The following is a 15407-nucleotide window of genomic DNA, read 5'->3' on the forward strand; positions in this document are numbered from 1 at the left end:
AGATCCCCTTACTGGTCATCTTTAAAAAAAAAAAGAAAACTTAAGAAAAACAAATTTTAATATCCTTAGAACATACCACGTATGTGACGAAGAACTGGGTGTTATTAAAAGGAAAAAAAAAAAAAAAAGCAATCCACGACACAAAAGAGTCCTTGAAAATTAAAAAATATGATGGCCAACATTTAAAAAGGCAATAGTAAGGTTGGAAGACAAAGAAAATTTTCAGAAAGTAGAGCAGAAAAGGCAGAGATAGAGAATAAGAGAGAGAGAAACAAAAAGACAAGAAAACTAGAGTATAAAACCAGGACATCTAACATTCATCTAAAAGAGATTCCTGAAAGAAAGAAGAGAGAAAACAGAGGAGAGGAAATCATCAAAGAAAAAAACTCAAAAAAAAAGTCCCCAGAACAGAAGGTGCTAAGTTTCTAGATGGAAAGAACCCACTAAGCACCCAGCACAGTGGATGAAAGAAGGCCACACTAAGACCCATCATCGTGGAATTTTAGGGACACAGAGAAGATCCTAAAAGCTTGCAGAAAGGAAAATGCAGGGCACATACAAGGGACAGGAAACCAGAATGGCATGAGACTTCTCAACAACCACACTTGCAGCTAGGAGCCAAAGGAGCAAAGCCTTCAAAATTCCCACAGAAAATTATTTCCAACCTAGAATTTTATTTCCAACCAAACTATTAATTGGATGTGCAGGTAAGAAAAATAAAAAACATTTGCAGGCATGCAGTCTATCAAAAATCTTATTGCTCTTTCTCAGGAATCCACCAAAGTAAAAGAGTAAATCAAGAAGGGGGAAGGCACAGGACTACTTTAATAAAAATAAAACACTTTTTAAAATGACATTTAAAAGCTAGTTTTCCCTGAGTAATCTCATCCCCAGAATCTGGTCCTCATGCACTCACCATCACTTCCAAAAATCAAAATGCTCAGTTCTAAAGTGCATGTTTATTCACCTTTTAACATTTCTGAAATTGAGATTATATTACAAATGGTGGCCTCTTTGATCAATAAAATATGCAGCAGCTAATACTTGCAAGCTGTTTTATAGTTTGCCACAGTATTTCATGTACCGTTTCTTTCTTAGGTTTCACAACTTCCTGAAATGAGTTTTACCATCTCATAATGAACCCCAAGAAACAGAGACTCCATGTGGCGAAGCCACTCAGGGCAGAGCCTGGACCACGTGGGTTATGGATGGAGGATTTAGTGTTGACTGAGTACCTTTTCCTTACCAAGAATTTTAGATACATCATCTTATTCGGGAATCCTCAGCCATCTACTTTTCTTCATCTGACAGCTGAAGGAAATGAGGCTCAGAGAGGTTAAGCAACATGCCCTACCTCACACAGCCAGTAAGTGGCAGAGCCAAGATCTGGACTTGAACATCTTTCCACTTCCTCTGCTGTTTGGCTGGCATTAGGGGCAGCAGCTGTGTTCCCATGGGAACTGTATTAGTCAGGGTTCTCCAGAGCAACAGAACCAGTTAGACAGTCAGATAGACAGCCAGAAAGAAAGGGGGGGGGGAGGAAGGAAAGAAAGAAAGAAAGAAAAGAGAGGGGATTTATTAGGGGAATTGGCCTAAGTTCTCTACATATTTCTTTCTTTTCCTTTTTTTTTTTTTTTTTTTTTTTTTTTTTTGTGACCAGTAATGGTCGCAAATTGCGCCTGTACCGCGACCGGCAACGGGGTCGCAACCCTCGGTGTCGCGCTCACACCGTGCTCAACCAGTGAGCGGACCGGTCTCTATATGGGATCTGAACCCTCAGCGGGAGCGCCGCCGCACTCCCAAGTGCCGCGCTCTACCGAGTGCGCCACCGGCCGGCCCTCTACATATTTCTTAATCCAGCAACTTGACGCCTAAACTTAATCATCACAGGAACCAAGCATGGAGAACCCCAGCCCATGGCAGAGCCCACCCTCGCCCCTCTCCTGGAGCTCCAGCAGCACTCACTGCATGAGCATGTCCCAGGCCGGGTCTGAAGGGTAGCGCTTGGATTCACCCATGAACAGGGACCGATATCGCTGCCGTCTGTCCTTCTTCTCCATCAGCCAAGTGTTGAGGTAGCGGCCCACACCTACTGGGTTCTGCAACAGGCAGAGCAGGGCAGGACATTAGCAAGCCTGGCTCAGACGCTTGGCCTCAGGCCTCCACCTTCCCCCAGACTCCTTCCTACTCCACCTGTTATGGGTTGAATTATGAATTGTGTCCCCCCAAAAGATATATTGAAGTCCTAACTCCAGTCCCTCAGAATGTGACCTTATTTGGAAACAGGGTTGTTGTAGATATAATTAGTTAAGATGAGGTCATACTGGAGTAGGGCAGCCCTTAATCCATTATGACTAGTGTTCTTATAAGAAAAGACACATGGCGGGGAAGATGCGAGACATGAAGGCAGAGATTGGAGTGGTCTTCACAGGTCAAGAAACACCAAGGATTGCTGGCCACTACCAGAAACTAGGAAAAGGCAAGGAAGAATTCTCCCCTACAGGTTTCAGAGAGAGAGAAGACACCTTGATTTCAGACTTCCAGTCTCCAGAACTGTAAGAGAATAAATTTCTGCAGTTTTTAAGTCACCTGGTTTGTGGTTCACTGTTACGGCAGCCCTAGGAAACAAATACACCCTGCCACCCAGAAATCTGAGTGGCAGATACAAGAGGTGCCAACAGAGAGGTTCAGAGGTCCCAGTGACAAGGACCTTGTAATTCGCCCAAGGTGACATAGCAAGGGAAGAATAAAGGCAGGACAGGAACCCAGCCATCCACGGAGAAGCAGTGCCAAGGGCGGGCTGGGAGGATGTTAGGAACCAGAGGCTAGTCCAGTGTTAGTCAGAACTTGCCTCCCACAGGGAGAGGCCTGTCTCGGGAGGGAGCAGGCTCCCAGGTTGGTGGTGCCAGCAAAGGCTTCCTGCCCTGCAGAGAAGTGCAAGTGTGCCACTGAAACCCGGACCCCACATCAGCCCTTCTGTTGGGAAAATAGAATAGTTTGGTCAGGGCCCTCGCCTCAGGTCCAGTTGGGTGTGGTTCAGCATTCTTTGTAGGCAAATTGTGTGTGTGTGTGTGTGTGTGTGTGTGTGGAGTTAGTGCACACAAGCACCAGTGTATCTTTTTAGTTTTGTTGCTATTCGTGTGTTCTTCAGAGAGAGAGGGAGAGAAGAGAGACGAGCTTTAGTGAAGCAGGCGGGCGGGCGTCTGCCTTGGGCGTCTGCCCTGCATGGCCCTGCTTTCCAACCTATGGCTCCAAGGACCTTTTGGCTGGTTACCCAGCTCATAGACCTGTGTGAAGGGGTCTGGTGACCCAGCCTGGCATTTGAAGGGTTTGTGACCCAGTCTGTTAATGGGCTTGAGGGGTCTGGGAGCTCCAGACCCAGCCCTAGCTCAACAATTAGCCCAGTCGGTGCAGGATTACCAGCAGGTAAAAGCCCGACAACTGCCGTGGTTGTGTAGCTTTACAATTGACATCATGAACAGGATTAAGAGCTAGACAACTGGCGCTGTGAGCAGGATTCCAGACATTAGCCCGAGCGCCATACACCTTCCTACTTGGGAGTGGCCAGCCCTGGGGCAGCAGCTTGGTCATTTGGCTCTAGCCTAAACATTTTACTTGGGGTCCCCAGTGAAGACCCTCTCCCCTGCAGGGGTGCAGGCTGGAGGTGAGAAAAGGGAGGACGGGGGTGAGGGTGGGGGTGGCTGACCAACTGGTCTTCACAAGAGTCGGCCGGTGGGGGCTGGGCACACCAGGGACTGTGCCATCACAGGAGGTGAGGAGGGTGGAGAGCTCAGACGTGGGCTGCAGGAGGGGGCAGTGGGAGGCAGAACGATGCAAAGGCAGGTCAGTTACAAGCAAGAGGTACCCAGGGAGACCAGGAGAGACCTTGAAGAAAGGTGTGCAAACCCAGCAAACTAGCCTGTGCTAGTAGCAGCCAGGACAGGGGCTACCTGATGGGGGCAAGTGGTATGTGGGGCTCATGGGTGCTGGGAATGGGTTCTTGAATGCTCTGGAGGGTAGTTACATGGGTGGGGTCATTTCATGACAATTCCTGGAGCTGTTCACTTAGGATTCATGAGCCTTTCTGTATGATTGTTAGACTCCATTAAAAGATGTACTTAAGGGCTGGCCCCGTGGCGCACTCGGGAGAGTGCAGCGCTTGGGAGCACAGCGGCACTCCCGCCACGGGTTCAGATCCTATATAGGGATGGCCGGTGCGCTCACTGGCTGAGCGCGGTGCAGGTGACACCAAGCCAAGGGTTGCGATCCCCTTACCGGTCACATAAAAAAAAAAAAAAAAAAAAAAAAAAGGTATACTTAAAACCAAAGGGGAGTGGTAAGAAACAATGTGGTCAATGCCCAAGCCATTTGTGTAAATCAAGGAGGCATGCACACAAAACCCCAGAATTTAGCTGTTTTTCAGGAACACTAACAAGCTCAAGGTTCCATCACACACAGAGGATGGCTGCCTCTGGGGAGGGAAAGGGACCCAAAAGTGTTCTACCAGGGGTGAGAAATGGGCCAATCTCCCAGCTGACCCTGAGCCCAAAGACAAATACAAAGAGAGAATGAGGGAGCATTTCTCTGGGGAAATGAGAGCATGGGATGGCTCGTGGTTCTCCAAGTGTGGTCCCTGGACCAGCAGCATCCACGGTCATCTGGGAACTTCTCAGAAATGCAAATTCCTGTTCCACCCCTACTCTCTCCAGGCCTTCTGAATCAGAATCTCTGGCCTGGGCCAAGCAATCTGTGCTTTAACAAGCCTTCCAGGTGATGCTAATACCTGCTCAAGTTTGAGAGCCCATGCCTTAGAGAAATGACTGTGGGAGTGGGTGTCTGGTCCCTTGGGGGAAAAAATGAGGTGGCCTCAGCGGCTCACGCAGAGCATCATCAGTTCCCAGGGGACAGGGAAGCCTTGGGGCTGCCTGTAGAGCCAGGAGAGAGTTCTCTGCCCATCACCATGTATCCCCCACCCCAGGCCCACTCACCCAGCTTCCCAGAATCGTCTGGTAGGCCTTTATGCCTGACCGCTTGGAGGCCAGCAGAAAAGGTGGCGGGTTGACGTGTTTGCATTCCTTCTCCTGTGGAAGCCACACACCAGGACCTGATGTGGCCTAAGGGTAAGAAATGAAGGCTGAAAGCTAGAGGCCCTGGTAGTGGTCAGCCTGGGGCCAGGGCAGGTGAGAGCTCCTGGCAGCTAACCGCACCTGTCTAGCAGCCCTGGGTTGAGCCAAGGACGGTGGGAGGTCCCCAGCCACCTCCTAACAAAGGAGCCTTGTGGTGCCCTTATGACCCATGCCCCCAACTCTAACCTCCACCCAGCAGCAGGTTCCCAAGGGCCCTCATGATCTGGTAGGGTCCAGAGAGATGCTCCAGACCCCACTCTGGGGAGTGGAAGCCATGCAGGCCTCAGAGCTAGACAAGCCGGTTCCACTCCCAGCTCCTTCTTGCCCTTGCGGGGGAACTCCGGGCAGATCCCTCCCAGATGTAGGCTTCAACTTCCTTTTGTGAAGTGCATGATAGTCCCTCCCTCGGGGAGGCTGGAAAGTGCCCAGCAGGCATTCAGGATGCATTGGTACCCTTTTTCCTTCCCCCTTCCCATGCCCTTAGGGACAGACCCTGCATGGGGGGCATGAGTAAAGCCCAGGGCCTGCTCAGACCACTGGTTGCCACCCCCAGAGAGGACTGCCTTGCCACTGAGGCAGAGCTCATCATTGCCTTACACAGAGCAGGTGGGCAGACCCCATGAAGGTGGACACCCTTATTCATACTCTGCCCTGCCCAGTCTCCCTCTTGGCCTTTCTCCAGCATGCTGAGGGCCAGGAGACGGAGGGGCTGGGTGGAGCTCCACAATGGCTGGGCACATCCTGAGCACAGGGACCATGCCACAGGCTCTAAGCACACTTCATCTAATCCTCACAGCCATATCATGTCCTCACAGGACAGGCGTGTAAACTGAGGCTCGGAAAGTGAGAGGGTCTTACCCAAAGTGACTGGTAAGTGCAAGACCAGGATTGGAAACAAGGCTTGTCTGATCCCCAAGACTGAGACTTTCCCCTGAAAATAGCCACCCCACCCCCATCCCCGCAGGAGAGCCGCCATCCAAGAGAGGAAGGCAGGCCGTGGGGGCACACTGACTAGTTTTCGGGGGCACTGGCTAATGGTGGCCCAGTAAATCCTCTCTGTAGGGGTTTCCGGGTTTCGGGGAAGTTTCGAAAAAATCCCATGCTTCTTATTGTGACGTGAATTAAGTTCTTCCACAAAGCTCTTGACACTCATCAGTTCCCTGGGCTTTTTTTTCTGAGAAACAGAGAGAGAAAGAGATCTGTTATGACAGGGAAAGCAAGAGCGCCTGTTCTCAGCCCTCGCCAGCAGTCAGAGAAAAGCAAGTGCCAACACCAAGCAGGTGTTGCTCACCGCCCTGCCGGTGCAGATGGGCCGGGGCCAGGCTGTGCAGGGGCCAGGACAGCTCAAGGCCCACCCTGACCTGGGCAGGGAAACAAGACAGCCTCCCACGCACCAGCAGGTCGGGGGTGGGGGTTAGTCTCCTGCAACCCCCCCCACAACCGAGCTTGCCTTTACCCACGCCTTCTTTCTTTCACTCATTTACTGGACATGTATTGAGCCGGGCCCTGGGTGGAGGGATGTCTCAAATACTTAAAAACCAGTGTGACTGGAAAAGCACAGAGGATGTTCAGGGCAGTGAAACTATTATGTAGGATACTACAGGAGTGGATGCATGTCACGCATTTGTCAAAACCCACAGAATGTTCACCACCAAGAGCAAACCCTAAATTAGACTATGGACTTCGGGTGATGGTGGCATGTCCATGCAGGTTCATGGATTGTGACAAATGGACCCCTCTGGTGCGGGATATTGATAGTGAGGGAGGCTTGCGTGGGGGAAGTACGGGTAGGGGATGTATGGGAACTCTCTGTGCCTTCCATTCAATTTTGCTGTGAACCTAAAACTGCTCTAAAAAATGAAGTCTATCAAAACAAAACAAACAAATGCAACAAACCGCACAGCCTGGGCACTGGCCAATCAGACCAGGGGGTGGCTGCAGCACCTGAGGAGGGTCCCCAGGCCTCTGCTGTGCTGGGCAGGACCGCATTAGTGGCTGGTCATGGGGGTGCGGGGGGGCCCAGGGGAGCAGCCAGGTCAGAGGGCTCAGTTCAGTGGCTCTTTACCAACTGGTCCAAAAGTCTCTCGACATTAACCCCACCCCTGCCCAGCTCTCCCAAGGCCTCTGCATAGCGCTCATCCCCAGCTAACACTCTAGAATTTTTTAAAAACTCATTGATGATTGTTTTTCTTTTTCCATTAGAGTGTAAGTTCCCCAAGGGCTGGTTTCTCCTGCACCTAGACAATGACCTGGCCTGATTATACATACCAGGTCAATGCACAGTGGAGACAAAATGAACAGGTAATTAGACAAGTGCTTAATTCCAGTTGCTGTGAGCAGAAGAAAGCAGAGTACAGCGTGCTGTGAGGTCACAGAACAGGGGCTTGAGGGGGTAGGACAGGAGGCCCTCCAGCTAAAATTCTCCTTCAGTTGTCCCTCCCAGCCCTCCAGTTCTTGGCCTCATTAACAGACCACTGCCACTAACCCAGCCAGCATAGCTGGGTCTGTGTCCAAAACAGCAGGATAGCCAGCCCTGGGCTGTCGAGGTCCTGCAGGCTTGTGGCCAGTCTTCCATCCAGTCCTGGCACTGTGGGCCACCCGCACCTCCTGTGCAGTTCAGACCGATGCAGAGGAGAGAGAACTGGCCATGAAGTAGACAGACATATTTGTGTTCAAATCCCAGTTTGGCCCCTTTCCAGCTATGTGGCTAGCCTCAGTTTCCCCATCTCACACTCACACAAATAGCCAGATCCCATGCTGGCTTCAGGGTGGGAAAGGCCCTGGCACATAGGGTAGAGTTCCTGGTGTTGATTAGTGAGGCGTGTCATCCTGCTGGGGAATGAATGCCCACAACCCGCCTGGGTACACACCTGCACAGAGTAATGTCCATGAGGCAGAGGCTTGCTTCTGTCACCAGAGTAAGTGTCATAGGGGCCGCGAGTGCTGATGGATCGTGCCAGGTACATCTCGATGCCGCTTTTGAGGGAGTAGGTGCCAGGTCCCAGACCACTCCCCTAGAACACAGCAGAGGTGACAATGTCTGCAGGAGAACTGCTGATGCAGTGCCATCGCTCTCTCAGGGTCTTGGTTTTCCCATCTGCCTTGGGAGTCTCTCCCTCCAGGCCTGGCCAGGAGAGGGGGTACCTGATGCACCAAGGGGGGTGGCTTGTTGGTCATCCTGCACATGAGGCCCTCAGAATGGGACCGGTTCCAGTGGTTCTCCTCCAGCTTCGTGTATGGGTTGCCCTTCTCCCCATAATTTCCGGGGCCTGGATAGTAGTTCTGTGGGGTAGAGGTGGAGACGTAAAGACCATCAGTCTCCTAGCACTGAGTGCTTCTGAGGAAGATACACTGGGACCCCCATTCCCGAGAGGGGAACAGGATTTTCAGGGTGCCTGTGTGTTACCTGCCCCCCAATACACAAATTGTTGCCTGTGAGCCCCCATCACTGCTCACAGTTTCCTCCAAGTTCTGCCTCCTCACCAGGGTCTTCACTTTCAGACTGAGCACATGACATTCCACCCAACCTCCCTGCCCTTCCTTGCTTGTGCTGTTACCACCACCTGAAATGTCCTTCCTGCAAAGCAAGCTCAAACGTCATCTCTCCTGGGAACAAAGCCTTCCTGCCCCTGTCAGCCCAGACGGTTGCTGTTTCAGCAGCCTTGGCAGTTCCATCCCGCATTTACACGAATGGCTTTGTCATGGTGCTATGAACAGTACTATGGCACAGAGGAACCTGGAGTCCTGGTTCAGATCCTCACTCTGCTGCTTCCTACCTGAGTGGCCCCAGGCCTTCTGAGCCTCGTGGTCCATGTTGGTAACATGGAGATAGTAATACTTTCCTCCAGGGTAGTGAGGATGAAGTTAAATAACGTTTTTAAAGCCCCCTGCACAGTGCCCAGCACACAGTGAGTGCTGACACATGATAAGTCAGGGCGTGGGGGCTGACTGTCTGGGGAGGCAGGAGGAGAGGATAAAAACTATGGCTGGAATGGCCATTTGGGCCTGGACTGCGAGAGTCACAAGTGTAGTCTTTGTAGGAGTGAAGTGGCAGGGTGGGGTCCCTGGGTAAAGATCTGGCAGGATTTTTGCTTCTGCTCTGCACCTTTTAGCCACGCGGGGTCGCTGCCGCTCTACAGATGGCTCAGCCCTGCTCACCTCCGGACCCTGGGGAAACTAGGCAGGGCGGAGGGGGCAGGGACCTCTGTTGGGGAAGTCAGGCCACTGTGAGCATCAGATTTGTTCACACCTGGAAGAATGGGACTACAAGCTGCCTCCTTCCAGGGCCCAGGGTTCCCTGGTGGGTTCTGGAAAAAACCCCCAAGGGTCGGAAGCTGGGATCCGAAATCATGTCCTTGGTGTTTCACAGGCCCTACAGCAACCAGATGAGACCAAGTTAGTGCCATCTGAATGTCTGAGGTCCCAGCTCCAGAAAGGGGTAGTGTGAGGGTTCCAGCTCCAAAATCCATGTTCTTTTGAGCCTCTACTGTTTGCCAGGCACTGTGGTGGGCACTGGGGGAGTGGCAGGGAACACCACAAGTCTGGGAGACTTCAGAAATGAGGGTTAACGAAGGGGCAGAGTGGCCCTGCTCTGGAGTTAACGAATGGCGGGCCAAGCCCAGTGCTGGGCGCTTTGTTGGCATAATCTCTTTTCTTCTTTAAAACCTTCAGGTTCAGAGCTTTAATACCACATTTGGGCAGATGTGAAAGTCCATGATTTTAACTAGCATGTTATGTTGTCAGAGCTTTTGGGACTTAAGCAGGAATGATTAATTCCAAGGAGGTGGCAGGGGGTGGGAATGAGATTTTTTTTATAAGATTTTTTTTTAAGCCGGGCCTTGAAGAATGAGAAGGATCCCCAAAGACAGGTATAGGGGCGGTGGGGTGGTCCCCCAGGCAGAATGAGCAAAGGCAGATGCCCCAGTGCTGTGGGCTGGGGACACAGGAAAGAGACAGACGATGTCAGATTTGTCCCCCAACTTTTCTGCCATCAGCTGGGTTGCCCTCTGACATTAGACCCTGTTCTCCACAGACAATGGAGGAACAAAATCCAGGAACTGAGGGAGTCAAGCCTATGGTTAAAGCGCAGTTATTATACGCTAGACACCTTGGATTCAAGTCCTGCTTCTGCCACTCAGTAGCTCTGTGTTCTCATCTGTGAAGTGGACATAATGATGGTACCTACTTCACAGGATTGTTGTGAATATTAAATTAATTAGTACCGCTAAGTGCTGTGCTAAGTGTTTAGATCGAAGGTAATGACTCATGTTTAAGTGCCTCCAGGCATCCCCTCTCCCTAAGCTGCAGTTACAGCTTCTGCACCTGAGGACACATCTGCTCATCCTCTGAAGGTGGCAAGGAGTAATTTCCAGCCTTCATAGCAGGTTTCACAGTGGTGAGGTGTGGGAGAAAGCCCTGGGTTTGGGGTTGGACATTCAGTGTTTGGATCCCAGCTTGCCAGCTTGCAGCTGTGCAGCCTGGGCAAGTTGCTTATCCTCTCTGAGCCTCTAGGGACTCCTCAGGAGTGTCTGCAAAGAATTACAGGAATGTTTTGGATCACCTGGTACTTAGTAAGCATTCATGCACTTAGTCCACAAATACTGTGCGTGCCTGGCACTGCTAGGACCTCAGAATGCTGCAGTGAATGACTAGGCAGACATGGTCCACCCTCAGGGGCTGCTGTCCAGTGGGGGAGAGACACTAAACACACAACCACAATAGGGACTCCTGGGAAGGGAGATGTCACCTAGTGGGGGTCAGGAAGCCTTACGGAAGCTGAGTGCTGCAGGATGAGTGGGGGTGCCTTAGGCAGAGAGGCTGCTGGGAGAGGAAGGGCATTCCCAGCAACCAGTTGAAAGAGCATGGCACATCTGAGGGGCAACAGAGTGTCCGGTGCAGAGAGTTCAAGGGCAGGGGCAGAAGCAGCACTCAACAAACTGCGGAGCTTGCTCCCTCAGTAGGGGAGTGACTCCTGCCTTCTCCCTCGCTGAGCTCACTGAGGATACTCCCCACATGCACACAGGACGATCCTCCTGACCCACAGCCTGCGGCTGCAGCCCTCCTCCCACCCCCACCTCTCACCCATCACCTACCTGCATGCCTGCAGCCTCCTCCCAGCCCTGCCCCCACAAGCAGGGAGTTCCTCCAAAAATTTAAACCAGGTCCTTCCCCTGTCAAAGCCCTCCACTGTCCTCCCACAGCACTTGGAATGACACTGAAAGGCCTCACCTTGCTGCAAGGTCCTTAGGACCCAGCCACTCGCTCTTTTGCCCTCTGGCCTCCTCTCGCCCTCACCCACTCCCTCCAGCCACACTGGCCCCTGCCTGCTGGTCTAACTCAACAAGCCTGTTCCCACCTCTGGGCCTTAGCCTTTGCTGTTCCCACTGCTTGGAGTGCTCTTCTGCAGATATCGCAGATACCACGAGTCTTCTCTGTTGCTCACAACCTGCAGATTTTGCTCAAATGCTGCCTCCTCCCAGAAGCCTTCCCGGCCTACTCCATAAATTGCACTGCCATTAATCACTCTCTACCCTTTCCCTGTCTCACCTGTCCTCATAGCCCTGATTATATATGTATTTCCTTCTTTGTACTGTTGTTTCTACCACTAGAACATCTGCCCCATGAGTGCAGGAACCTTGTCTTAATCACTGCTGGATCCCCAAGGCCTAGGACAGTGCCTGGCACTTACTAGGTGTTTATTCATTATCTCCTGGCTGTATATACAGATAGGTGAACTTATTGAGCAGTGAATGTGTGCTGGGCTCTCTGTGGGGGACCCAGAGGTGAACCAGACCTGTACCTGCCAGAATGTATGACAGCCAGTGGGCTCAAGGCTGTGGCACTAGAAGGCAGAGGGGCTATGGGGACCCAGAGGGGAGCCTGGACAAGCCTGGGCAAGAGACAGCTACAACCAAGGGCATTCGGTGAATTTATTGAGCAGTGAATGTGTGCTGGGCTCTCTGTGGGGGACCCAGAGGTGAACCAGACCTGTACCTGCCAGAATGTATGACAGCCAGTGGGCTCAAGGCTGTGGCAAGAAAGCAGAGGGGCTGTGGGGACCCAGAGGGGAGCCTGGACAAGTCTGGGCAAGAGACAGCTACAACCAAGGGCATTTCCAGCACCACCCAGGCTACACGCTCTGCAGGCAGAGCATGGAGGGTAGGAGGGATCCTGCTGATATATGAGAACACCTACCCCAATGAGTCCTCGGAAGCGAATCTCCCCAGAGCTGAGCAGCCCTCGGGTGCTACATGGTTTCTGCTGTAGCAGTTGTAAGAAGTCTTTGAAGTTGTAGGAGCCGGGCCCCAACTTTTGCTCCTTAAGAGAAGAGAGCAGAAGACAAACTTTAAACTTGGGAATGTCCACGCAGGAAGGAGCCCAAAGGACGATGGTACTCCTGGAAGGATGAGCTCCACCTGGACACTGAAGGCCACACTTGGAACAGCTGCAGTAGACAGGAAGACCTGGCCCCAGAGGTGGGGAGAGGCAGTCCCACAGGTCTCACCTGCTGCTGCTTCTCTCTCATGATGGCCTGGTACTGGAAGTGGGGCAGCTTGGTCAGCCGGGTGGCTTCCTGTGCCTTGGCCCAGCCTGTGTCCATCTCCTTCTTCAGCTTCTGCTTGCTGAAGCAGGTTTCCTTGGAGCTGTAGATCCCAGGCCCTATGTGGGACTGAGCCAGACGGCGGTCAGAGCTGTGCCAGCCACATCCACCCAGCCCACCCACAGAGCAAGTCCTCACCAAGCCACCACCCTGACTGGGGGTGGGGACCAGGCAATTCCCCTCTGCTGCCCCCACCCCCAGCACCAAGCCTGGCATCCCAGGGCTTGGCACTCGAGGTGCAATCCCGACACCCTCTGTCATTGGCCCCATCACACTTCAGGGATGTACAGTGACTTGTTCATGAGCCCCTAGCTAGTCAGTGCAAGAGCTGGGCATGGAAGCCATGTCTCTTGGGCCCCAAACTCATGCTGTTTTCACTACAGTCCTGTATTTATCAAACATGTCAGAAGCCCCGACTCTGGGCCAAGCTCTGTTCTGGGGGCTGCAGGCATGAAGAGCTATAAGGTATGCCCCATACACCACTCAGCTTGCCCACCCTGGTGGGTGACTCGGAGGGGCAGTGGCCACGCCACATAGAAGGAGTCAAGGAAGCTGTACAAACTCACCATTTCCACGGAATGATACCTGGAGTATGGGGCCTCGGTGAAGGTACTGAACTTCTTCTGGTTGGGGTAAACAGCGGAAACGTCAAACCTAGGGAGGGAGAGGGACAGAGGCCCAGTAAGGGCCCCATGCCTGGCATCTGGCCCTGGCCTGGGCAGTTCTGGGGCTGGGGAAGTTGGCTTCCCAGGGAGGTGACTATGGAGCTGGCCCATGAAAGATAAGCGGCTGGGTTGCAGTGGCTTGGAACATTCCAGGGCTGCTCCTGCTCCCACCCCTTCCAGCTCCTCCTCCCACCTTTGTTTTTCCCATAGCTGTTACACTAACCAGCATTTCATATATATTTTGTTGCTGTTGTTTATTATCCCCCCCACCGCCCTCCCTGACAAGGATGGAAACCCCATGAGTACCAGGTTTTGATCTTTTGTTCACTGCTGTAGCCCCAGATTCTACAACTGTGCCTGGCACATGGTAGGTGATATATGTACATATCATATATTTATGAGGGTGCTTCAAACAGTTCATGGAAAGATCTGTACTGTCTTTCAGTCCTGTTTTTCCGGGAACTTGGGAGGAGGGGAGGAGGGGAAGAAGGGAGGAAGGGAGGAAGGGAGGAAGGAAGGAAGGAAGGAAGTTAGACACCTGGGCTCATCCCACCCCTGACTTTTTAGCTGAGCGGCCTACTGTGGGCCAGGCCACGTGGCCTCTCCCGCGATGGTTTTAGAGAACTTGCTGAGGGCGGTGGAAGAGCTCGGGGCAGGAGTGCGCGGCGTGAGCGGGGAGGGAAGCAGGCCCCTCACTGCCGGCCCCTCCCCCAGGCTCGAGTCCGCGGACCCGCTGCATCCCGGGCCCCACCTGTGGCTCTGCACCCCGAAGGGCGCCCCGCTGAACCACTTGGTGGCCGTGGCCACGGAGCCGGCGCGGCCCCAGTCGCGGGAGCCNGGTCAGCCGGGTGGCTTCCTGTGCCTTGGCCCAGCCTGTGTCCATCTCCTTCTTCAGCTTCTGCTTGCTGAAGCAGGTTTCCTTGGAGCTGTAGATCCCAGGCCCTATGTGGGACTGAGCCAGACGGCGGTCAGAGCTGTGCCAGCCACATCCACCCAGCCCACCCACAGAGCAAGTCCTCACCAAGCCACCACCCTGACTGGGGGTGGGGACCAGGCAATTCCCCTCTGCTGCCCCCACCCCCAGCACCAAGCCTGGCATCCCAGGGCTTGGCACTCGAGGTGCAATCCCGACACCCTCTGTCATTGGCCCCATCACACTTCAGGGATGTACAGTGACTTGTTCATGAGCCCCTAGCTAGTCAGTGCAAGAGCTGGGCATGGAAGCCATGTCTCTTGGGCCCCAAACTCATGCTGTTTTCACTACAGTCCTGTATTTATCAAACATGTCAGAAGCCCCGACTCTGGGCCAAGCTCTGTTCTGGGGGCTGCAGGCATGAAGAGCTATAAGGTATGCCCCATACACCACTCAGCTTGCCCACCCTGGTGGGTGACTCGGAGGGGCAGTGGCCACGCCACATAGAAGGAGTCAAGGAAGCTGTACAAACTCACCATTTCCACGGAATGATACCTGGAGTACGGGGCCTCGGTGAAGGTACTGAACTTCTTCTGGTTGGGGTAAACAGCGGAAACGTCAAACCTAGGGAGGGAGAGGGACAGAGGCCCAGTAAGGGCCCCATGCCTGGCATCTGGCCCTGGCCTGGGCAGTTCTGGGGCTGGGGAAGTTGGCTTCCCAGGGAGGTGACTATGGAGCTGGCCCATGAAAGATAAGCGGCTGGGTTGCAGTGGCTTGGAACATTCCAGGGCTGCTCCTGCTCCCACCCCTTCCAGCTCCTCCTCCCACCTTTGTTTTTCCCATAGCTGTTACACTAACCAGCATTTCATATATATTTTGTTGCTGTTGTTTATTATCCCCCCCACCGCCCTCCCTGACAAGGATGGAAACCCCTCCCACCCCTGACTTTTTAGCTGAGCGGCCTACTGTGGGCCAGGCCACGTGGCCTCTCCCGCGATGGTTTTAGAGAACTTGCTGAGGGCGGTGGAAGAGCTCGGGGCAGGAGTGCGCGGCGTGAGCGGGGAGGGAAGCAGGCCCCTCACTGCCGGCCCCTCCCCCAGGCT

At 53.1% G+C, this 15407-nt stretch overlaps 1 protein-coding gene across 1 annotated transcript in view; it reads right to left on the bottom strand.

Annotated features, from left to right (window-relative positions):
* The window catches only part of LOC103588470 (chromosome unknown open reading frame, human C1orf177), a 29997-nt gene extending 15784 nt beyond the window's left edge, over positions 1-14213 (bottom strand). The window contains exons 1-9 of the mRNA XM_008570146.1: positions 14143-14213; positions 13293-13380; positions 12631-12795; positions 12321-12443; positions 8271-8408; positions 7997-8140; positions 6139-6300; positions 4989-5114; positions 1966-2099 (exon numbers count right to left, since the gene is read on the bottom strand). Coding sequence (XP_008568368.1) covers positions 1966-2099; positions 4989-5114; positions 6139-6300; positions 7997-8140; positions 8271-8408; positions 12321-12443; positions 12631-12795; positions 13293-13295 — 995 coding nt within the window. The 5' untranslated portion in view covers positions 13296-13380; positions 14143-14213. The remainder of the gene's footprint in view (positions 1-1965; positions 2100-4988; positions 5115-6138; positions 6301-7996; positions 8141-8270; positions 8409-12320; positions 12444-12630; positions 12796-13292; positions 13381-14142) is intronic.
* Positions 14214-15407: the final 1194 nt, after the last annotated feature.

Source organism: Galeopterus variegatus, unplaced genomic scaffold (assembly GCF_000696425.1).
Source record: "Galeopterus variegatus unplaced genomic scaffold, G_variegatus-3.0.2 Scaffold575, whole genome shotgun sequence".
Classification (NCBI taxonomy): Eukaryota; Metazoa; Chordata; class Mammalia; order Dermoptera; family Cynocephalidae; genus Galeopterus; species Galeopterus variegatus.